General features: G+C 40.1%; 2 protein-coding genes across 2 annotated transcripts in view; both read left to right on the top strand.

Moving 5' to 3' along the window:
• The window catches only part of LOC112432436 (protein NLRC3), a 3,307,575-nt gene that overhangs the window by 1,859,584 nt on the left and 1,423,813 nt on the right, over positions 1–24,178 (top strand). The window lies entirely within an intron of this gene.
• Positions 13,922–15,247, top strand: LOC143415763 (zinc finger BED domain-containing protein 4-like). Its single transcript, XM_076881192.1, has 2 exons — positions 13,922–14,355; positions 14,517–15,247. The coding sequence occupies exons 1-2, from the start codon at positions 14,036–14,038 to the stop codon at positions 15,187–15,189; spliced, it is 993 nt and encodes a 330-aa protein (XP_076737307.1). The 5' UTR covers positions 13,922–14,035; the 3' UTR covers positions 15,190–15,247.

Here is a 24,178-nt window from a genome sequence, read left to right as displayed (position 1 = left end):
TCAAGTGATTCAATTGAAACATGGAAATCAGCATTTCACCATTTTATACTATACATACATGTTTTGCTTTCAAGACTGGACAGGAGTGGCATGTGGGCGGCATTGTAGAGTGTGTTGACAGGAGGAAAACTTACACGCTCAGTAAATCACCCCCGTCACTACCTAAACCTCAAAGTCTCTAAACAGGAAGTGCATCTGCATGAAAGCTTCTGTTTTATATGCAGACAGATGACCTTTTGATGTAAAACCTTTCTCTGTATCTAGAGAAACACTTTAACTATATATTCAACTATATAGTTTAACATTTGGTCCGTAACTATCATTTAAAAACAATAAAAAGGTTTAAAAGAATATACATAGGCGGCTATAAAGACTGCAGGTCAAACATCGTGCAGATACAGAAGGACCTCCTGGGGTCCAAAATGTCGCACTATTACAGAGCAATGCTTACAATAGTCTTGCATGGTTAGCCAGTTAGACAGATGCAAATGTTAAAGAGCTAAAACAGACATGTAAATAAAATACAACATCATGTTAGCAGCTTTAATGTCTCTTAAAGCTCTCCATGACCTAGCTGCATCTTAACTCTCTGAGCTGCCACAGTCTTATAAACCCACCCACTGTCTCAGGTCAGCTGATCAGCTGTTCCTGAATGTTCCCAGGACTGAGCGTAAACTTAGAGGACATCGTGCTTTTGCTGCAGCATCTCTGAAACTGTGACACGATCTGCCTTTAGAGATTAGACAGGCTTCTTCTCTGCCTGTTCTTAAATCACTCCTGAAAACTCATCTCTTCACCCTGACCTTTGACACCTTGTAAGATGTTGGTTTTTAGTTTGAGTTTTTTAGTTTATTTTTGCTGTTTTATCTTGTTTTGAAATATAGGGCTGTTTACATTTTTTATGTATTGTGTGTTTTATTTTTTTACTGTTATGTTTTATTCTATTGTTCTTAACTCATTTACTGTACAGCACTTTGGTTTTGTCCTGGGTTTTTTAAAGTGCTTTCTCAATAAAGATGGATTGGATTGGACTGGAAGATAAACACTTTAGTTTGCAGTACTGTGGTGAGTTCACAGTAAAGCACTGTGTTGGACTGGCGCACAGTGATTGTGGCGTTCATGGTCAGTGTTAGGTTACCTCAAGTACAGTGGATTCATTTGCATTTAAGCTGATGATGCTTCGATTAAGTCATCAAATTTCACCTTTATATCAGCTCTATAAGCCAATTCTCAGGATACTGTTAGTGTAGGAAATGGAAAGACAGCCAAGATATCTGTGAAACGTCTGCTTACATCTTGAATTCAGCTCCGGCGTATGTGGTAAGTTGTTAATGAGTGACTTTAATTTATTCTTTCTTCACATGTGGCTATACACTCTACTGAGAATAAGCATACTGTCATGATATGAGTGGATCTTCAAAATAGACATCGAAATAGGTCATGGAGAAAATAAGTATAAAAAGTAAAGATCTTATTATGAATAATACTGTTTGGATAATTATAACCATCATAATCAACCAAATCATCTCAACACGTATTTGCTCAAAAATGTATTTATTAATGATAGGTTTGTAGCTTGAACCTATTCGCTGGAACGTTAAGACAATATAATTACACTGCAAGCAAGACGCAAGTAGGCAAACTTCTTCATGGTACTCGTGCACGGGAGAGATTGGACAGAGCGCCGTCCCTTCGCTTGACCCCAGTAGCTCTCGTCCGTCCTCCCATACACTATCCTTTTATTGAGGTTACATGAATATGCATAGGTTCATTAACATACGACGTCTACATACAAACAAAGAGTACCTTGCCTGTGTGTGTGTGTGTGTGTGTGTGTGTGTGTGTGTGTGTGTGTGTGTGTGTGTGTGTGTGTGTGTGTGTGTGTGTGTGTGTTGCTGATCAAAGGGTCAAACATCCTTGGTCAGGAAGAGGGTAGACTAGACCCCCCCCGGTGAGGAAGTCCAGCAGTTCATCTAAACAGAAAAGCACTTAGACTAAAACAGACGTAGCTAGGTTAATCCTACCATAAAACAATAAGAGAAGGTATGACCTCTCTCATGCTCCCAGGATGTAGGTGTGGAATGCACACCAAGCCTCTGTAGCCTGTTAAAGATCACACAACTTATCACTACACAATTGATTATACACCTCTAAGCATCTATGGTTAAATATTTCTAAGCATAAATAACAATCAACAATACAAACTCTAACAATTACCACAAACATGTATTTAATTATCAACAAAAGGAAAATCAACAGTTTCTAGAACTCCAACAGGGGCAGGACTTGGAGGTACTGGGATTTCAGGAGGCAGCAGAATGGTACACTGGTCAGTGTCATTATTATTGACCTGTGATGGTGGATGGCCTTGGAGGGAGCTGAGAGGTAACTCAGACCTCTTGTCTTCAGGACACGTAAAGCAAACATACTCCTTCTCAGCAGCTGGAGACTTAGAGACATCCCAACTCATCAGCCTCATGCGTTTGGGCATCAAATGTTCCTCTTCATCATTAACAGAAAAAGCAGTAGAATATCTGCGCTTTCTGCAGAGACCTACCTCTGCAGTGGGTGGAGGTCTCGGAGGCAGAGGAACATCGCTAGGACACATGAAAAATGTCACTTCATCATCCAGGGATGCATGATCATTTTTCAAATCTGGATTAATGATCTTGTCAGTGTACTTTGCATGGAAGCTGGCATCAGCAGGTGGAGGATTTGAAGAAACTGGAACATCAGAACTCATCAGCCTCATGCGTTTGGGCATCAAATGTTCCTCTTCATCCTCCACAGAAAAAGCAGTAGAATATCTGCGCTTTCTGCAGAGACCTACCTCTGCAGTGGGTGGAGGCACTGGGATTTCAGGAGGCAGCAGAATGGTACACTGGTCAGTGTCATTATTATTGACCTGTGATGGTGGATGGCCTTGGAGGGAGCTGAGAGGTAACTCAGACCTCTTGTCTTCAGGACAAGTAAAGCAAACATACTCCTTCTCAGCAGCTGGAGACTTAGAGACATCCCAACTCATCAGCCTCATGCGTTTGGGCATCAAATGTTCCTCTTCATCATTAACAGAAAAAGCAGTAGAATACCTGCGCTTTCTGCAGAGACCTAACTCTGCAGTGGGTGGAGGTCTCGGAGGCAGAGGAACATCAGTAGGACACATGAAAAACATCACGTCATCATCCAGGGATGAACGATCGTTTTTCAAATCTGGATGCATGATCTTGTCAGTGTACTTTGCATGGAAGCTGGCATCAGCAGGTGGAGGATTTGAAGAAACTGGAACATCAGAACTCATCAGCCTCATGCGTTTGGGCATCAAATGTTCCTCTTCATCCTCCACAGAAAAAGCAGTAGAATATCTGCGCTTTCTGCAGAGACCTACCTCTGCAGTGGGTGGAGGCACTGGGATTTCAGGAGGCAGCAGAATGGTACACTGGTCAGTGTCATTATTATTGACCTGTGATGGTGGATGGCCTTGGAGGGAGCTGAGAGGTAACTCAGACCTCTTGTCTTCAGGACAAGTAAAGCAAACATACTCCTTCTCAGCAGCTGGAGACTTAGAGACATCCCAACTCATCAGCCTCATGCGTTTGGGCATCAAATGTTCCTCTTCATCATTAACAGAAAAAGCAGTAGAATACCTGCGCTTTCTGCAGAGACCTAACTCTGCAGTGGGTGGAGGTCTCGGAGGCAGAGGAACATCAGTAGGACACATGAAAAACATCACGTCATCATCCAGGGATGAACGATCGTTTTTCAAATCTGGATGCATGATCTTGTCTGTGTCCTTCGAATGAATGCTGGCATCAGCAGGTGTTGGACTTAGGAGCTCACATGCAGGTGCGCTGATAGGTCGGAACATGAAAGCGGGAACTTCATTGTCCAGAGCACAACGGTCTGCACTGGATGAGCGTGGGAGCTTCTCCTTTGCCTGTGGAGGAGGCAGACTTTGACTTTGTGTTGCAGAGGAACATTTAAGTCATCTGACGTTTTGCTCTGTTACATATTATTATTGTTGTTGTTGGATTTTTCTTTAAAAATTCACACGATTTAATGTTTAGAAACAGACACAGTGAAGGGTAACTTACCACAGCTCGAGCCATTTTAGGCGTCTGTCAAGGCAAAGACGCAGGATTTGGTTTCTCTGTGTAAGATTACAGGACAGTTGTCAGTTTCTTTTTCAAGTCAGTTGGATAAATTCATATCAAACTTCTCAAACTGTATCATTAAAGCATTGTTCAGGTGGACAAATATGAAAGATATGAAGATAAAAACAGTAACAGCTGGCAATCAAGGGAAAACAACCTTACGAAAAAGGTCTTAATCATTATTGTTTTAAAGTAAATCTTTCAGTCCTTACTTCAGTGATTGTTTGAAGTCTCTGTGCTTGTTGTCAGTCGCAGATTTGTGTAAAATAGTTGCAGTTTGTGAATAAAGTTTGCAGGAGCTCCAAAGTTTGTCTGTTCAATACCAAAGTAATGAGGAGACTGAGTGCAGGTTTGGAATCCTCAGTGACAGAAGAATGCAGCAATGTTTGAATTTGAATTTGTTATTGTTTTATTAACAACAACTACCAGGATCATACCATAGCAACACAGTGATGCCCAATCAAATGTCAGGTACAAGGGATAGCCCACATACACATCCAACAGCACAGTAAAGCAATGGGCACCAATGCCACCAGTCAGGCCTTAAAAATACCTGAGTTATATAACAGCACACTGACAGTGTCTCATCCAAAAATATAAAATGTATAAATACAGTTAATATCATTTTCATTTAAATTTTATTTAATTCTCTTCATATAGTGCCAAACAGATGTCTCAAGCCGTCACTGTTACAACATAGATAAACATGAACATGAAATCCATTATTTAATTCTCTTCCATTCACTCCAGTTCAATTCAATAGCTATATAGATGGATAGACAGATACTGTATTATATACTATATTGATTCCAAATGGAGAATTAATGTGTTATATCACCAGGATAATGAATTCAAGTAGTACAATCTCCAATAAACAGACAACACAGTTCAAGTTCAAAGTGCAATATGTGCAGGATCCAGGCTTTATATTGTAAGATGCAAAATGTTTATATATACATAATATTGTTGAAAAAATAAAGAAAGTTAAAAATCAAAATAAGTTTATTGTCACGGTGGCTGATGTGATTGCAATATGAACCCGGAAGCAGACAAGGGAGAGATGGAACTGAATCTTAACAAAAAACAAACCATTTATTAGGTTGAAAAACACGAACACAAAACAAGGCCCAGCAAACAGGAGCGGAAACTAAAACTAAAACCTATACTGGGAATAACTCGGTATGACTATGACAACTATGACAAGAAAAACATGACCAGGATTTATTTTTAATGATTGACCAGTGTTGGGTAAGTTACTTTAAATTAGTAACTTAGTTACATTACTAGTTACTTCTATCAAAAGTAACTCAGTTACTTCAAGTTACTCGTTACTTTCAAAGTAACTAGTTACTAGGGAAAGTAACTTTGGTTTTACTCAGAATTCTCTTGTTAATGTGTTGCTTCCATAACTTTGCCAGTCTTCTAGCTTGCTTACCTGCCACAAGTGCACTGTGCCACCTACCAATAGAAAGGAAAAGATAATGTGCATATTTCCACGAGAGAAATCCCACGCCTGGACCGCCGTTGACCGCCACCATGATTCTAGCCTACGTCACAGCATCATGTGCGCCTTTTACATCCAACACAAAAACTGCAGTCGTGGTGCTGTCGATTGTACTCAGAACTCGGAAATTCTGCCTTCTGAATAGGAAGATGTAGGTAACACCAGACTGCAGATGAGCTGCATACAGAGCTGGACTGGGACAAAAAAATCAGCCTGGGCATTGTGACTAGAGACCGGCCCACCATTATAGCAAAAATCCTAAAGCCTTTGAATGAAAACAAACGCTGTTGTGACTGATGCTCACTGTCTTGATGGTGTATATGCATCAATCTATCAATCGTTTGTTGTAAGATTCAGATAATTATTTTTTAAAAGCGAGACACTTTAAATGAGAATAAGATAGAAAAGTATTTCCTTGTGCCCCCCTCTCCCTGTTAATGCCCTACCTGTCCCCCTGGCAAAACTTTGCTAGACCCGCCCCTGCACAGTTACCAGCTGTCAGCTACCTAAAAAAGGATCCTGGTGTTATTTGTCTCTCAGAAACAGTTCATAACTTCCCTTCAACTCATTCATGTCACCTAAAAGGTAAACCTGTTTCTCCATCACAGCTCTGATGATTCAGTAAGGACATCTCCTGGTTTCATCTTCATGTTTCCCTCTCACCACGTAACCAAACAGACATCATGACCAGCAGTTTTTTTGCAGCTGTGGCTCCAGCAAACATCAGCTGATACTAGAAATTAATATTAAATAAATTCTAACAACAGCTGATCAAGCTTAAACGTGCTGCTGTTGTTTAACGTGAACTCCGCTGGTTTCCTCTTTCTGTTGCAAAGTGGGAGATAAACAAACAAGAGAGACGATCAGCTGATCATTGATCAGTTTTCATGATTGAAGTAGAAACAGGAGAGGGAGGGGAGAGAATGAGAGAAGAAGAGGCAGCTGTGCAGCAAAGACACAGAATAAATCCAGCTTTGTGCCTTTTTCATTGTAGCTGAATTACGGGACTAACTGTTCCTTTTCACCTCAATAAGAAATGCGTAATATTTTCTCTGCATACCAGATGAGACGGTTGGCAATTCTAATAACTTATGAACAAAATAAAGTTCAACATCATTAACTTCATAGCACCCACCCAGCTGTATAGAAACTCTGTCATGCTAGCTAGCACGCAGTACGGAAAAAGTCAGAATAACAAAAATAAACTCCACCTAAACTTGGTTTATATCTGACCCAGAGAGACTGCAGGTCATAACTTCTTACCTGAAGTTCAGTTCACACTTGGACCGGCGGCTGCCTCGGGTCTCTTTTCCTTCTGCGTCCCCCTTTCCCTCCTCCACCTGCTGGCTTCCACCACTTGCTAATGTTACTGAATCTGTGGAAGCACCGCGATAGCCACCACACGAAGTAACGAATAACGAGCCTATCTAAATCCCAGTAATGACTAACGCGTTCCTGATTTTAGCATAATAACTAGTTACCGTGCTCGTTACCACAATAATAACGTAGTTACTGTAACACGTTACTTAATAACGCGTTAGTCCCAACACTGTGATTGACAAAAACATTAAATGATCATGTTTATTTTCACTTAAGTGTTCCATCGGTCCTTCTTTTAGAATAAGTTTAGAAATGAAAAATACTAATAACACACCAGGAAAAAGCCAACAGCACGAGTCCTGAAAGGCTTAAAGAGAAAATAAACGCACAAAGAATGAAACAAAAAGGCACAAAACCTCAAAACAAGAGTGAATTAAATCTGAGCGACACACAAAGATGCTAAAAGCCCCAAACATGAACCTGTGAGGTCATTAATACCTGTGTGTGTGCATGTTTACATGTCTTTGTGGGGACCAAAATGCCCGTCCCCACAAGTTTGAAGACATTTTTGAGACTCAGAATGTGGTTTTAGTGTCAGGGACAGTCAGGTCAGGGTTAGGCATTCAGTCTTAATGGTTAGAGTAAAAGGCTGAGGAGAGCATGATGTCAAATAGATGTCCCCACAAGGATATGAAAACACAACCGTGTGTGTGTGTTACTGTGAATTTGTGAGACAAGTGAAGATTTCAGAATCAGTGAGAAATGTTTCACTTCCTGTTGGTGAAGAAGAGCAGACTCCTCTTCAGCCACAGAAATGAAGAAGCTTTTATTTTGTCAGCCTGACAAACACGAGCTGAGCCACGAGCAGAGGCGACCCTGCAGAGGTGAAGGTCACAGTCAGAATCAGCGCCAGAGAACCGCACAAGGACGGCCTCATTGGTCACGGCTGAGTTCATTATGTGATGGTAACAAGCTGATTATTACAGAACAGGAAACACACGTCTGCTCATCAAACACCAGCTGCTGCTGCTTTTATCAGTCTGACAACAAAACCTCACAAGAAAGAAGTTTTTGTGAGTTTGCAGCGTTCCTCTAAACTGAAAACTAAAACAGACTGAAAATGGGAACATGCACCCACACTCGAGAGTCAGGCAGCTTAAATGTGTTTGTCTTCATCTGTAGTTACGTTTCATTGGCTGGAAATGTGCTAACTGGAATCATTCATGAGTCCAGATGAACAAAAACAAGTGTTTACTGCTCCACGCTGCACGAATCTGAATCAAAATCACTCAGACGCGCCCACGTAGGCATTCCACTAAAACCATGTGACCACCTTCACCTTTAAACCTGTCGTGAATATAAATTTAGACTTTTCACTTTATTTTGAAAGAACAGATTTGCAGGAAGTGCGGCTGCTGCAGAAACTTTTCACTGGCTTTAATCTTGAAGGTTTCTCCAGATGTGGAACATTCATGCTAAACATTCAACATCTGACGACCGTCTCCGTGTAAAACACTGACAAACTCAAACTTTATACGGTAACTGACAGATTTATTCCTCCATTTTCAGGCATTTCACAATGAACTTGGATTAGTTTGATGATTTTATTCACGTTGGTGAATAAAACCAGCCAAGAGGCTGATTCCTGCAGAGGAGGAGGCAGAGTGGAGGAATCTGCAGGTTCTGTCTCTAACACACAACCAGAGCTTCAATCATAACGAGCACATAATAAAACCATGATCCCCCCTGATCGACTCTTTTAGCCTGTTTCCTCTGGATCGAACAGGATCTAACAAACCCCAGCTTCTGCTGGGACACTGGTCATGATGGGAGGAAAAAGATGGCTGCCGTGTTGCTGTTTCCTTTCTTACACCAGGGTTATATTTCCTGTATCTGTGGGTCTGAGTTTTTAATCAGAGGATGAACTTAAAGCTTTCAGTCTGCTCTACAACCCACCACCTATCCACACGTCTGCTAAGTGGACTGGAAATCAGTAAAACTTCTACCAGACTTTAGAAAATATTGCATTAAGATGAGCAGACAGATTTTAATCTCAGCATCGTGCACACAGATTTTTCAGGACACTGGAAGAGTTCCTGCCGTGGATTTAGATGTTAGTGTTGTGTGGATGATCCCATTCTGTGATCTTTGTGTTACTAACACTGATGCTTTTACACTTTAGGACCCTCGAGACCTCTGCTGCTCAGCCGTCCTGATCGCTGCCTCCACTTTAACCAGAGGCTGTAACCTCTGATCATTTCACCTGCACCGGCAGTAAAACTCTTCTCCAGAACCAAACGTGCCATAAACCCATCACAGCTTCATCATCAGCTCAGTCTCAGCAACATGCAGACGACCGAGCAGCAGAAACTCTGCAGGGAACGTCTGAAGTCTGTTCTTCAGTTTTCCCAGCTCACTGTTTATTGAACATGAGACAGAAAAATAAATTCACCTTTAATGTGAAACTTTTATCGCCTGTGACATGTTTGCAGGAAGTTTTCATGCTGTGATTTAGTGTCACAGCCATAAATATCACACAAGGTAAAAACTACAAGTCCCAGCATCCTCTGTGTTTAGGGAGGAGCAGTGAAACAATGTACATTTCAAATTCCTTTAATTTTAAACATGTTTATATTGTCTATCCTGTAAAACAGTCAGATGTCTATTCATATTAATGTACAGAATTCACCTGCTTGCTGCTACTACTGTACATTCACCCAATATATATATATATGTATAATGTTCTTCCTCTACCCCCCCAATTTTTGCACATGTCGAGGAGCGTGTCAGGCTACATTTCACTGTGTGTTATACTTATATAACTATGCATGTGGCAAATAAAGAACCTTGAACCTTGAACCTTGAAAGTGAAAGTGTTGATCCTCCGTTCAGAACAGCAGGAGGAGGAAGGTGGAGCTGAGGCAGGTGAGTGTTAACATGAATATGTTTCTTCTTATGACATAAAATAATTCCACGCTGTTCGTGTCTGTGGGTGAAACGTGAGGCCGGTCGGCTCCTCTGAGCGCTGGTTTCCTGTAAGTAGAGAGGAAGTGAGTTTAGCTGAGAGAGCAGGAGGAGAGTGAGAGCTGTGCTGAGGCAGGTGAGTGTTAACACCGCTCTGACATTACTGTGTCTCTGTGGCGGGAACAACAGGCTCCGTCAGTGGAGGCAAAAATAATCAGACTTTGGTTTTTCAAAGGAAACTACTTTATGTTGGGAGAAGCCGCGCGCTCATTGGATAACGACTTGTCAATCTCAAGTTATTAGCCAATGAGCGCGCAGGTTCACAGTAAGACCCGCCCTTATCACGACGTCTTTTAAAAACTAAAATGGCGACAGAAACTTTTTTTTTTTTTTTTTTTTTAAACTTTATTTACAAACAACAGTATAACATACAAGGCACCATAATTAATCCGATTATGTTACATCCTTGGTTGAGCATCAGAGGCGGAGCCAGATATTTGAAACACCCGGGGCTTAGCCCAAAGAGTAGTATGCATGTGGGATTTTTTTTTTTTTGGGGGGGGGGGGGGGGGTAGAAATGACTGAAAGATTAATAGGCTCTGTTCAAAAAAGAATGACTTCATATAGGGAAAAATATATATCACATGTGCAGGACACCTTAAACTAGTTTTTTAATTAAGCAGCAAGGCAGAACAAGGTCAGGGCTGTATCAAGACACGAGGACTAAACCCCAATTCAACCAGACCCAGAACTGATCCAGAATTAAAACAGGACTACAACAGTTCAAAATCAGGACTACTGAGGACTTAACCAAGACAGAACCACAATCAGAACTAGATGATAGCACTAAAAATCATCATAGACCTGCACTACACTTGTTTTTTAATTCTACCAAAGTCCACTATTTAGATTGAGAAAAGTTTATATAATTATTTAGCCTTGTTGTGCGAACAAGTCTGCAAAACTTAATAAATACAGAATTTGAAAAATAACAAACCTAAAAAGAAACACTAGGTACGAAATACATGAGGACCTATGATACGCTGATACTTTTGGTAAACAACCATTTGACTAACATGTGTGTCTCACCTGCTCTTGTTCATCTGTTCTGTCCTCGTTCTCCTCTCTCTCCCTCTTTGTGCTGACAATCATCAAATATACAGTTGAAACCAGATATTTACTCTTCAGATAAAAACACTTTTTTAATTGTAACATCAAATCAGACTAAATGTTTATTTTTTTAGATTGATAAATATAAAAACATATTTGTTAACTTTAAGAGTAAAGAGAGAAACTATCTGTATTTCTTAATAGCAAATGGCACCAAATTGTATTCAAACTGAGCCACACTTATGGAGCTCCACAGTTCTGTTCCTGGTGTTTTGGTTGATATCTCTTGATGTTCCCATGTCACAGAAACAGGCTCTGTGTTTTGCCTTATATGCATCCACAGCTGTGCCACCAGTTTACTCACATGGACTCTACTAACCTATCAGAAGCTTCTTCAGCTCAGAATGGAATCCTCTGGAGTTTTCTTATTAATTAACAATAAACTTAGTGTATATGTACTCCTTAATATGATGAAAGTGATAATAAATAGACAGCTCTGTCTCTCTTTATTCTGACATTTAACTAATTCAAAATATATTTCAATATTTATCTAAAACAAAAGTTTAATCTAAATTGATGTTGTACAGTAAAAATGTTTTATGTTTTCTCCATAAAGTGTATGTAAATATCTGGTTACAAATGTGAATATCCTGCTGTGTACTGAAATCCCTCTTGTTTTGCATAGAAATATACTGAACAACATACAAAACATAATATATAAAATAACATCTACCTGAGTTTTTTCTTTGAAAGAACCCTCTAATGTCCATTCTTATATTTCAGTACATAACTGAAACCGATTTAGTCGGGGAGGGTAAGAACTGAAAATATGAAATAAACACACGTAAGCTAAGACTCTCTAAAAAAAATAGCATTTGTTCGGCTTTTCATTTCGCCATTTGTTGATTCACTCGAAGAGCAAGTAACGTAATATTGGTCAAGTGATCAGTTTGATATCAATCTTTCGTGATGCACTGTCATATTTACATTATTTGTACAGTACAAATGATTTTCTTTGGTACCTGGTCAAACTTCAGCTCTCCTTAGTATGGCTGGCTGCGTTTCTCCAACAGCGCACTCACTGCTGGCAGCAGCTGCCCCGCCCCCTCGCTCAGTCGCTTAGTGCCTGAGCTCGGATCATACCAATATCAGGGGGGATTCACGCACAGTCGTAAATTCCCACAGTGTGCACTATGTGCTTCGAATATTGTGTGTACTTTTTGTTTTATACAGTTGTCAGCCAGGCATCTAACTATGAAAAATTACACTCCAAAAGACCCCGGGCTTCTGACAAAACAACCCGGGCTTAAGCCCAGTAAGCCACCCCCACGCTCCGCCCCTGTTGAGCATTATAGCAAAACAAACAAACAAACAAAACGAACAAAAAAAACAAAACAACAACAACAATAAGCACAAAGCAGTCATTGAAGGACTTGAACCAAAGGCAAAAAATAACGTGCAAAAAAAGGGCAGTCGTGATTATAAAATAGGGAGGTTTTTTTTTAACATAGATTAAACTCTTTAAATAAAACAACAAGTTTATGAGCTTTCTTGTTATTCACAAGTTTCAGCGATTTAGCCCAGAGTCTAAAGTCATTCAGCCATCTGTTTATACATGGTTTAGCTTTAAAGTATCTGCATTTGTGAAGAAATAATTTTCCCATTAACAAAATCGTCCTAATCAACAGGTCAAAATCTGCATTCTCAGCAAGTATTCCAAATTTTATTACTGTCACTGTCAAATGTGGTAACTGAATTCTCCTGTCCAAAAATTAGTAGTAAGTCCATCTGTCCCTGGGGACTTGTTTAATGCCATTTTCATGACCACCAAATCCAGTTCCTCAATTTTAAACTCTGAATCCCACAGATCTTTGAAAGGCTTGTCAATACATGGGATGAGATTATGAATCTTATCAAAGAAACTATCAGAATCAGCTGCTGAATATTCTGAGGAGTACAATTTGGAATAAAAAGTGAAGACTTCCTTTTCAATCTTTCTGAAATCTTTACATTCAGTCCCATTTATCAACAAGCTTGAGATTAGATTTCTCTGCTGTCTACACTTTTCCAGCTTACTAAAATATGATGAGTTCTTTTCTAGTGATGGGTCGTTCGCGAACGAAATGGCTCTTAGAGCCGGCTCTTTGAAGTGAACGACGGGAGCCGGCTCGTGGGTTTTTTTTTTTTCTTTCTCTTGCCCTCTCACTAACCTTTTTCGCTTAATGCCACACCTGAGCCTTGTGTTTGCGCTGAGCAGAGGGGGGAGGGAAGCAAACACAGCTGTGCGTTTGTGCTCCTCCCGCCTCTGCTCAGCACTGGGCAGAGGGGGGAGGGGCGGTAGTTACACTCACAGCAGCAGTAGAACACGAACAGAGCAGGAGGGAGAGAGAGAAAGAGAGCAACAACAAGAGACAACGTCGTCAATTTAGAAAGGTACAGTAAAGAAAATGAGTGAAGCAACCAAGAAAACAAGCAAAATCTGGAACCACTTCAATTTTATTGACAGTACAAAGGCAGAGTGTAGAGTCTGCAAGAAAAGAATTTCATATAGAGCTGGCTCCACAAACAATATGAATAGGCAAGCAGGAAGGCTCTCTCCCAAAAAATCATCCCAGGCATATATGAAAGAGAACGTGCATCACTGCAAGAGAGGGTTAAAAAAGCCACAGCAGTGTGTCTAACAACTGACAGCTGGACATCCCAAACCACCACATCCTTCTTGTCAGTTACGTGTCACTTTATTGAAAATTATAAAATGGTATCCTGTCTTCTGGATTGTTTTGAGTTCAGTGACAGACACACTTCTGAGAACTTAGCAGAAGAGCTGCTCAAAGTGGCAAAAGAGTGGGATGTGGAAAAGAAAGTGGTTTGCTGTGTTACTGACAATGCAGCTAACATAACAAAAGCAATTAAAATCCTGAAATGGACCCACCACCCATGTCTTGCGCACACAATTAACCTTGTTGTGAGAGATGCTTTGAAGGTGATGAAGCCAGCTGTGGACAAAGTGAAGGCAATAGTGGAATTTTTCCACAGGAGCACAACAGCCACACACAAGCTCAAATCTACCCAACAACAGATGGGCATGCCTGAGCTAAAGCTCAAACAAGAATGTATCACAAGGTGGAACTCAACCTTTCATATGCTAAAACGGATTCTGGAGTCCAAGGATGCTGTCATCTCTACCCTGGCAGTTATCAATGCACCGGTTGACCCTCTGAGCCATGAGGAATGGGAGGTACTACAGCAGGCATGCACTGTTTTGGAGCCATTTGAGCAGGTCACCGTGGAGATCAGTGCAGACAGGTGAGTGTGCAAATGTTATTGCATTATTATTATTATTAGTAGTAGTCGTAGTTAGTTGCATTGCTGGTATGAAAAGTAGATTAGACATGATCATAAATAATAATATACTGCTGAATTTTAAAAAAGCATAATTTTGAAACTTGTTATGTACTCTTTTTCAGCCATGTCACAGCCTCCAAAATGTTAATCCTGTGCAAGGGTCTGCAGAGAGTGACAGCTGAACACCAAACCAGAGTAACTACTGGAAAAGTGAAAGAGTTGGTGGATGCTCTCTGTGCATCCATGGACAGAAAATTCCACAGAATGGAATATAATGCTGTTCTCTCTGAAACCACCATTCTTGATCCAAGATTCAAGAAGCTGGTCTTTAATGACAACAGAGCGGTGGATGAAGCTCTTCAGAGAATAACTGCAGCAGCAAGATCCAGCCAACCAACTCCACTGCCAGGGAACCAAGAGGGAGAAGAGGCAGAAGAGGATGAACAAAAGGAGCAACAAGCATCTGCTGTTTGGAGGTTCTTTGAAGAACGAGCAAATAGAGACACTACCAGAAGGAATCCCTCAGCAGATGTAATACTGGAAGTGAGATCCTACATTGATGAGCCCCTTTGCCAGAGAAGTGCAGATCCACTGAGCTGGTGGGAGACAAAGGCTTATACTTATCCACGTCTTACCCAGGTGATGACACGGAGACTTTGCATTGTAGCAACATCAGTCCCCTCAGAGAGAATCTTCTCCAAAACAGGACAGATAATGAATGACAGAAGAAACCGGATCAGCTCCTCAAAGCTAAGGCACTTGATATTCCTGAATGCCAACCTTTCCGTCAATTAAAGATCTGGTTGTTCATGTTTTCTTTTTGTTTTGCATATTTTAATTGATATTTTATTGTGTTGTGGTTTGTAGTGTTTTGTGTTCTTTCGTTTTGAATTGGTTTAAAAGGAAAAAAGCTGAAAATTTAAAAGGAAAAAAGTTGAATTGTAAATAGTTGGTTTTTGTACTTATAATTTTTATTTTTTTTTACATTTTGTGTGCTGTGAATAAATACAAGAATATTTATATGATAAACATTTATAAATAAAAAAGACATTTTTTACATTAGTAGTTCATTGTGTGCATGATTTTATATTGTTGTTAATAATAAATTACTTAAAGCAATAAAACAACCTGAAGAGCCGGTTCGGAGCCGAAAGAGCCGGCTCTTTTTAGTGATCTGAGCCGAAAGAGCCGGTTCTCTAAAAAGAGCCGGAAATCCAATCACTATTCTTTTCACCTGCCTCAATCCACTTGGCTCTCGATCTTATAAAGTCACCGTGGGCTTTCTCTAGGTAAAGATCGTCCAATTTAGTTTGTAACTCCATCAATTTATTCTTCTCTTGCACGTTTAGTTTTTCTTTACTACAGCACTGAGTTATTTCACGAAGTAAATTACTTTCATATTCCCGTTTTTCCCTGTTCAGTTCTTTGCAGAATTTTATAGTGAATTCTCTGATTTTGAATTTAACAAATTCCCATTTCTGTATATTACCCACTACTGAGTCATCATTTTTTATATCTGTAATTATATGTCTAATTTTATCACAATACTTGTCCTTATTTAAAAGGCTGGCATTAAATTTCCAATATCCTCTGCTACTACGTCTCATCCTTGTTGGTTCTAAGACAAAATCAATGAAACAGTGATCAGAAAGGGGTGCATTGGAGATTTTAGATTGTGAAGTACACCTCAAAATGTCATCGCTCACTAACCAATAATCAAGTCTTGACCTGCTTTCTCCATTAGGTTTAAACCGAGAATAATTCTTAACTCCAGGATTCAAACTTCTCCAAATGTCTGTAAAATTATTATCACTAGAAAAGTTCTCAATAATGTTATTCTGTTGCCTCCTTCCTAAGCGAGGAGGCCATCTGTCCATCCATTCATCTGGTGTCATGTTCCAGTCTCCTCCTACTAGGATGTAATCTGTGGGGTACATAACTTTAAACTCTGAAATAACATTTGTTAGATTTTCCAATAGACTTTTATTTTGACCCTCATTATTATGTCCATAAAGATTTGTAACAATTAGAAATATACCTTCGCTCTTCAAGACTGCAGTTAACCAATGACCCTCACTATCAGCTTTATATGTTATAATCTCCCCTGGGAACTTATTAAAACAAATCGCCACACCTCCAGATCTGTTAGATCCATGACTGAAAAGAATCTTGTCTCCCCACTGATTAGCCCAAAAGGTAGCATCGGCATCCACAGAGTGAGTTTCTTGTAAAAACAGACAATGACATTTTTGCACCTTGCAAAATAAAAAAAGTGCCTTTCTCTTAACAATTTCCTTCAAACCCCGAACGTTTAATGAACCAAAAGAAATTTTTGAGTGAACCATAATAAGAATATGCTAAGAAAATAACTTTTTTTAAAAAAGAAAAGAAAAATATATAAATATGAGTTTAAATTGTAACACTTGTCACCAACTCAGTGACTAATAATCTTTAACTTTAAGTAGAACTCTTTTGTCCCATTAATAATATTCCACTGTATACAGTCTTACATCAAGTCTTTCATTCAACGTCAATGATCCTCCGTCCTTCGATGTATCCATGAGGACCCTGAAAAAAGGCCCGTTTCCCAGCCCGTCTGGCTTGTTCAATTTGCGGCCACAGCCGCCTCCTCTCTTCCCAGTCCTCCCGCGGCAGTACCTCAGCGAAGTGTAAACCCCCGTTCTTACAGACAGCCGAATCTTTGGTGCGACGCCAAATCTCCTCTTTAGCGTGTCTCAGAGCAAACAGAATGATGATATGTCGGACCTTGTTCTCAATCTTCTTCCCAACTCTATGCACCACATCCACAGATTCTTCAAGCTTTGATATCATATCAGGTGCGATCTTGCCAAGAATTCCAATAACCAGCGATCTGACATCTTCATCTCTTTTCTCTTCTAATCCTTTAATCCGGAGGCACCACCTCATTTTGTACCTTTCTTGCTCTCACACTCTCTCCTTGAGATCGTAGTTATCTTTGGTCAACTGCTCGTTTCGTCTCTCCAACTCTTTAACCTTTTGTTTACATTCTTTCACCTCCTCCGAGTTGAACTGAACCGCTTTGGCTAGGCTGGCTAGCATCGTACTAGCTTGCTTGCATTGCACACTCAGGTCAGCTAGCTGCTCGTCCACTCTTTTTTCAAGGTTTAGAATCGCTTTCAATATAGTAGCATTGGAGACTTCGTCACTTTCACTTATCTCTGCTGACTTAACTTTCTTTTCTGCAGGCTTCTTACAAGGTGTAGATGGAACCGAATCATTGCCCCGTTCCCTTTTGCTCATCACTGCTACGTCCATTGCTACGTAGTCATGATCCGTTCCTTCTCTGCTGTCTTCCCTTCCATCACATGGCGATGTTGTTTCTTGTTTTTTGAGGTCGAGTTTGAATTTAGCAGGTTTAACTATACTTGGGGCAGTCATTTTACTACTTTCGAGTGGAAACAATAACGAACACAAAGTAAATTCTGGGACAAGTTCAACGAGCTCCTAATTTGTACGACTGCTCAACACGCCATCTTGCGCCACCACGGATGATGGCGACAGAAACTCTGGTCGTGTCTTTTTTTTCTTAAACTTTATTTAACAAACAATGAGTATACAACATACGAACAGATGAAGTATACAAAACAACAGAACATTAACACAAAAAGCCAAGGGTAAAAGAAAAAGGTAACAATTATAAGAATACACGCAAAAATTCACATACATATATTGTTTTGGGAGCCTTTTTGTTGGTGGAGTCTGATATTGATTGTATGTACATTTCCACATCCTTAAAATAATGACAGAAATATGGTGTTTTGTTAGTAAACTTACATTTATGGATAAAAAATTTAGCTAAAAGTATTAACAAATTTATCATAAAAAAACATTTATCATACTTCTTGGGGAACTTAAAGAAACAGAATAAAACATTTTCCCATCGTAAAGAAAACTCCCTTAAAATATGGACAATAACAAACCTGCTAAATTCCTTCCAGAATCTCTGTGTAAAAGAACAGTACCAAAAAAGATGTGTCACAGTTTCTGGATGATCCCCACAGAAAGTACAATTAGTATTAATGTCCCTTTTAAATTTTACCATGTAGTGACTGGCTGGATAACATTTATGTAGAATTTTAAATGAGACTTCTTTCACCTTATTTACAATCAAATATTTATGGGGGACCATCCAGACTGTCTTCCACTTGATATCTGGAACATATCGGTTCCAATAAGATATATGGGAGAGAGACGATATCTTCTTGGAATAAACTACGTATTCTCTTATTGCTGTTACCAAGTTCCTGTGAAAAGCAGATTTTTCCTATTGGTGACTCAGCTGGATCAGGGAGAGCATAGGTGTCAAACTCTGGCCCGCGGGCCAAATTTGGCCCGCAGCCTAATTACATTTGGCCCGCGAAGCCATACCAAATTATTATTAGAGCTGGCCTACTGGTATTATACAGCTAATATATATATTGTTTAGCATTAAGCTTTGCTTGTTCCATATTCAGTTTTTCAGAAAAACTTGTTTGAGTCCATAAGAAGAGATTCATTCTTAAATCTGGAGGAAGATTTTTTTTTCAGTAAATATTAATGTTAGCCCGCGACCTTGTTCCAGTTTTGAATTTTGGCCCACTGTGTATTTGAGTTTGACACCCCTGAGGGAGAGTGACTGAGGTAGATATTGAGCTGTCAGTGTTTTTATATAATATTAAAGTCCCTGAGGGTATGGCACCAAGCACCATTGAGAATTCCTGAACACTGATTGGAAAATTATATAGTGCAATAAAGTCGTTGTAAGTAAGTAGTTGTCCCTCTTTATTAACCAGCTGAGCCACCAATAGGATCCCATTTTGGACCCAAGTTTCCAGGAAAAGTGATTTATTTTTATATAAAATATCTCTGTTGTTCCAGATAAGGTATTTGTGAGGTGAGAAGTTGTGTTTATAAATGAGGGTCCACGCTAAGAGGACCTGCTTATGGAAGGATGAAAGCTTTACAGGGAGTTTCTCAACATTGTAATTACAATTTAAAACAAAATTAAAGCCACCAAAACAAGAGAAAATATAATGTGGTATAAAGTTCCAGATAGAGGTAGGGTTTTTAAGAAAATGTTTGGCCCAATTAATTTTGAAAGTGTTATTTAAAGTAGAAAAGTCTAAAACGTTAAGCCCACCTGATTCGTACTTATTCATCACAACAGTTTTTCTAATATAATGCGTACGGTTTTTCCATATAAAATTAAAGAGCATACGGTCAACATCTTTACTAATTTTCTTATCCAGATGTAAGGAGACAGCAGCATATGTTAATCGGGATATCCCTTCTGCTTTAGTAATTAACACTGTACCTTTCAAAGACAAGTCCCTTTGCAGCCACTGGTTGAACTTTTTTAGGGTTTTCTGTATAATTGGAGTGAAGTTTGAAGAGAATCTTGATTTTTGGTCTTTGGATATTAACAGATTGGGATTGGGGCTGCAGCTGCAGTAATGCGGACGCTGGACGCCGGTCAGTCGTGGTGAAGAGGGAGCTGAGTGTAAAAGCGAAGCTCTCAATTTACCGGTCGATCTACGGTCGATCTACGTCCCTACCCTCACCTATGGCCACGAGCTGTGGGTAGTGACCGAAAGAACGAGATCGCGGATACAAGCGGCAGAAATGAGCTTCCTCCGAAGGGTGGCTGGCCTCTCCCTTAGAGATAGGGTGAGAAGTTCGGCCATCTGGGAGGGGCTCAGAGTAGAGCAGCTGCTGCTCCACATCGAAAGGAGCCAGCTGAGGTGGTTCGGGCATCTGACAAGGATGCCCCCTGGGTGAGGTGTTTCAGGCATGTCCCACCGGGAGGAGGCCCCGGGGCAGACCCAGGACACGCTGGAGAGATTATATCTCTCGGCTGGCCTGGGAACGCCTTGGTGTTCCACCGGATAAGCTGGAGGAGGTGGCTGGGGAGAGGGAGGTCTGGGCCTCTTTGCTTAGGCTGCTGCCCCCGCGACCCGGCCTCGGATAAAGCGGATGAAGATGGATGGATGGATATTAACAGTCCCAAGTATGTGACTTCTTGTCTAACAGAGATATTACAGATAGTATTTGCAGGGCAGTCTTTAATTGCTAGTAACTCACACTTTTTTAGATTTAGGCATAAACCAGAGGCCTCAGAGAAATCACTAATTTAGTAAGAGCTGGAGGGATTTGGTTTGCATTCTTCAAGAAGAGTGTGGTGTCATCGGCTAACTGGCTGATGACGAGCTCCTTATCAGCTATGGTGATTCCTTGTACAACACTGTTTGAAATATTAGTTGCAAGAATTTGTGTACAAAGTAAAAATAAATATGGTGAAATAGGACATCCTTGGCGAATACCACGTTTCAGGTCAAATCTCGGGGTGGAGCCGTTAATCATTTTAATAGAACTATTGCCATTTGTGTATAAGGTTTTGACAGCTTTACAGAAAAACTTGCCAAAGCCAAATTTTTCCAAAGAGTGGAAAATAAATTGATGTTCAATTGTATCAAAAGCCTTATAAAAATCCAGGAAGAGAATGAAGCTATTGTCAGATACCAAATCAGAGTAATCAAGTAAATCCAAAACCAGTCTAATGTTATTAGAAATGTGTCTGTTTCTCATAAAGCCTGATTGTGTCTCATCAATAATTGTTTCCAAGACCTCTTTAATTCTGTTAGCAAGTATTAAAGCCATAACCTTATAGTCATTATTGAGCAGGGAGATGGGTCTCCAATTATCAATAAAGAGTAAGTCTTTGTTTGGTTTTGGAATAAGTGTTATGAGACCTTGAGTTAGAGAAGGAGGGAGGATGTTATTCTCTATACTTTCTGTAAAAACCTGCAGTAAAAATGGAGCCAGGAGATTAGAAAATGATTTATAAAACTCTGCAGTCAAACCATCTGTGCCGGGAGATTTATTGGCCTTAAGTGCAGAAATGGAATTACAAACTTCCTCCACAGTCAGAGGGCTGTCACAATAACTTCTATCTTCCACAACAATAGATTTTAGGTTTTTAATATTATTGAAAAATCCTGTTGAGACAGCCTCATTATATTTTGAGTTGTATAGTTTAGTATAGAATTCGGCACAGAAATGTGAAATTTCTCCAGGATTGTCAGAGACAATGCCATTAATATTTAGTTGATGAATAGAGTTTGTTTTTGATCTGTATTTTTCAAGTCTGAAAAAGTAAGCAGAATTTTGTTCGCCCTCCTCCAGCCACCTCTTCCTGGATCTTATGAAAGCACCCTCAGCCTTGCGTCGATATAAACCGTCCAGTTTATTTTGAAGTTCTAGTAAACTTAATTTATCTTCCTCTGAGATTTCTTCTGGAGACTTCTGGTAATAAGAGGCAATTCTGCTTATTACTTCTTGTTCTTCAGCTTTCCTTAATTTAGCAATTTGACTCCCATATCTTCTCAAGAATTTGCATGCTTCAAATTTAAAAAGTTCCCAATTGGTACAAAAGGACTTCTCTCTGTTAGCTTTGTTCCAATAATAAACAATTAATTTATTAATCTGCATGTTAACCATTTTATCTTTTAGTAAAGAATTATTTAACTTCCAATAAGAGAATTTATGAGGTATATTATCCAGTGTAAACATTCGGACGTTAATGTAAATTGCTCTATGATCAGTGAGGGGCGTGGCAAGTATATTAATGGTAATATTATCTTTATCAATACAGTCAGAAACAAGCCAAAAGTCAATACGTGATTGCCTGGATCCTGTCTTATTGCTCCAAGTAAAGAGTCTATCATCTGGAAATTTTTCTCTCCAAATATCCACAAGATTAAATTTTCCCATGAAATTTTTTAAGTTTGCACTGTATGAAGACTGCTGCCCTGGAGGCCACCTATCAACCGTATTGTCTAAAGCAATGTTAAAGTCTCCACCAATTAAGAGGACTGAATTTGGGTATTTGGAGAGCCAGCAATTAATTCTTTCTTCTAAGGAGTCAAGTAATTTATCATTTTCAGTTTTATTATTGTAACCATATATATTTACTGCAATGAAAGTACTGTTATTGTGTCTGATTAGTGAGCAGAGGTAGTGTCCTAAGGTGTCACAGTCAGAGTGTAACACATCTCCAGAAAAATAATTTTTAAGCGTGCCAACTCCAGCAGAACGCTCAGAGCCATGGGACAACCAGACTTCATTACCCCATTGTGATTTCCAAAAATTTGTATCAGCAGGTGTGGAATGACTCTCTTGGAAAAAGCAAAAATCTGTTTTAAATTGTTTGGCAAATAAAAACAAAGCTTTGCGTTTACATGTTTGTCTTAAACCCCTGGTATTAAGAGAAACAAATGAAAAAGACAAAGTTATTAGAAAAAAGAAAGAGAAAAAGTAAGTTCTAAACTTCTACAACTAAGAATAGATCTATAGGATAAGGGGACCGGGTGCTGCACAATTTAGGTAGTAGAACAGTAAAAACCCTGAGTGGCTAAGCTTATAAAAATACAGTATTTAACTATCTGCTATGGTTTAAATATAGCATTTTATAGATAAACACACTCTTCAACACAAAATAAAACTTTAACCTGAGGGTGAAAATATCAAGTTCACCATGTAAACAAGCTTACAGAAATGTCATTTCGGAGACTGAATAAGCGTCTCTATGAAGGAGGGAAAACTTCTGATCCACTGATGAATCCTCGGCCTCCCACGAAATAAGCCGGCTTACCCTCCTTACGGGCTTTGTCTATCATCGGCCACAGTTTGTCACGACGTTCTCTGTCCTCCCTGGACAGATCTTCAGCGAACCTCAAATGATTGTCCTGCAGGTAGGAGGATGTTTTGGCTGCTTTCCATACAGCATCTCTGTAGATTCGGTAGGTGAACTGCACGATGATGCCTCTAGGTCTGGTGCTACCTTGTCGCTTGGCTCCGAGTCGGTGTACGGTGTCGATGACGTCAGGCAGCCTATGATTTTGTTCTGGCAGAACAGACTGGCATATCACAGTCACCTTTCCCCTTACGTCTTCTTTCTCAGCCTCCCTGACTCCATGTAGTCTGAGATTCCACCTCCTGGAATATCTTTCCAACTCAGAGATTCTCTGTTGGCAGTTGTCCACTCGACCTTCCTCTTTAGTTACTTTTTTTTCCAAGTCGCAAACTTTCCCCTTCATATCTTTCATTTCCGCGCACACAAAATCAATCGTCTTTGTGAGACCCTCAATCTGGAGCGTATTCTCTTTCACCATGTTCGAGTTCTCTCTCACCATGCTCTCAATGTTATCAGACCTGGTGTTTATTAGTGCCGACAGACGAGAAATTATCTCATTTACATCAACTGGGTCAGAGTTGCTGCGTTCGTACATCACCTTCTTCGGAGCTGGCGATTTGAGAGGTGTAACAGGGAGAGGTGGGAACTCATCCACTTCTTCTTCGGCTAACGTGAGTGCCACCGTAGTAGCTGCGTAGTTATGGAAGCTATCCATTAGCACGTTGCTGGGCGTAGCACTCTCCTCGTTAGCATTCTCAGGCGCTATCTTAGACTTGGAACTTTCCAGTCCCCTTTTCGCTCCTTTCTGATTAAGCATTCTGCTGCTTCTTGCCCTATGATTGCTGCATCTTCTCTTATTTAGTGAATTGTTAGTGTTAGCAGCATAAAGTTGAGGTTTTACCGTTGTTCACGAACTTTCTGTGCAGAACTCGGTAGAGAGCGTCTACTCACTCCGCCATTTGGCACACCCCCGATCGGGTAGTGACAGTGTCCAAATTCATCGGCTGCATCCTCCCGAGGACCCGGCCTTCGCGGCGTACGTGGGCTGGGTCCTCAGAAGGTTGGATATGC

The sequence above is a fragment of the Maylandia zebra genome, unplaced genomic scaffold (assembly GCF_041146795.1).
Source record: "Maylandia zebra isolate NMK-2024a unplaced genomic scaffold, Mzebra_GT3a scaffold03, whole genome shotgun sequence".
In the NCBI taxonomy this organism is placed as follows: Eukaryota; Metazoa; Chordata; class Actinopteri; order Cichliformes; family Cichlidae; genus Maylandia; species Maylandia zebra.
Note: the sequence above shows the minus strand (reverse complement) of the source record. Positions and strands in the feature narration are given on the sequence as shown.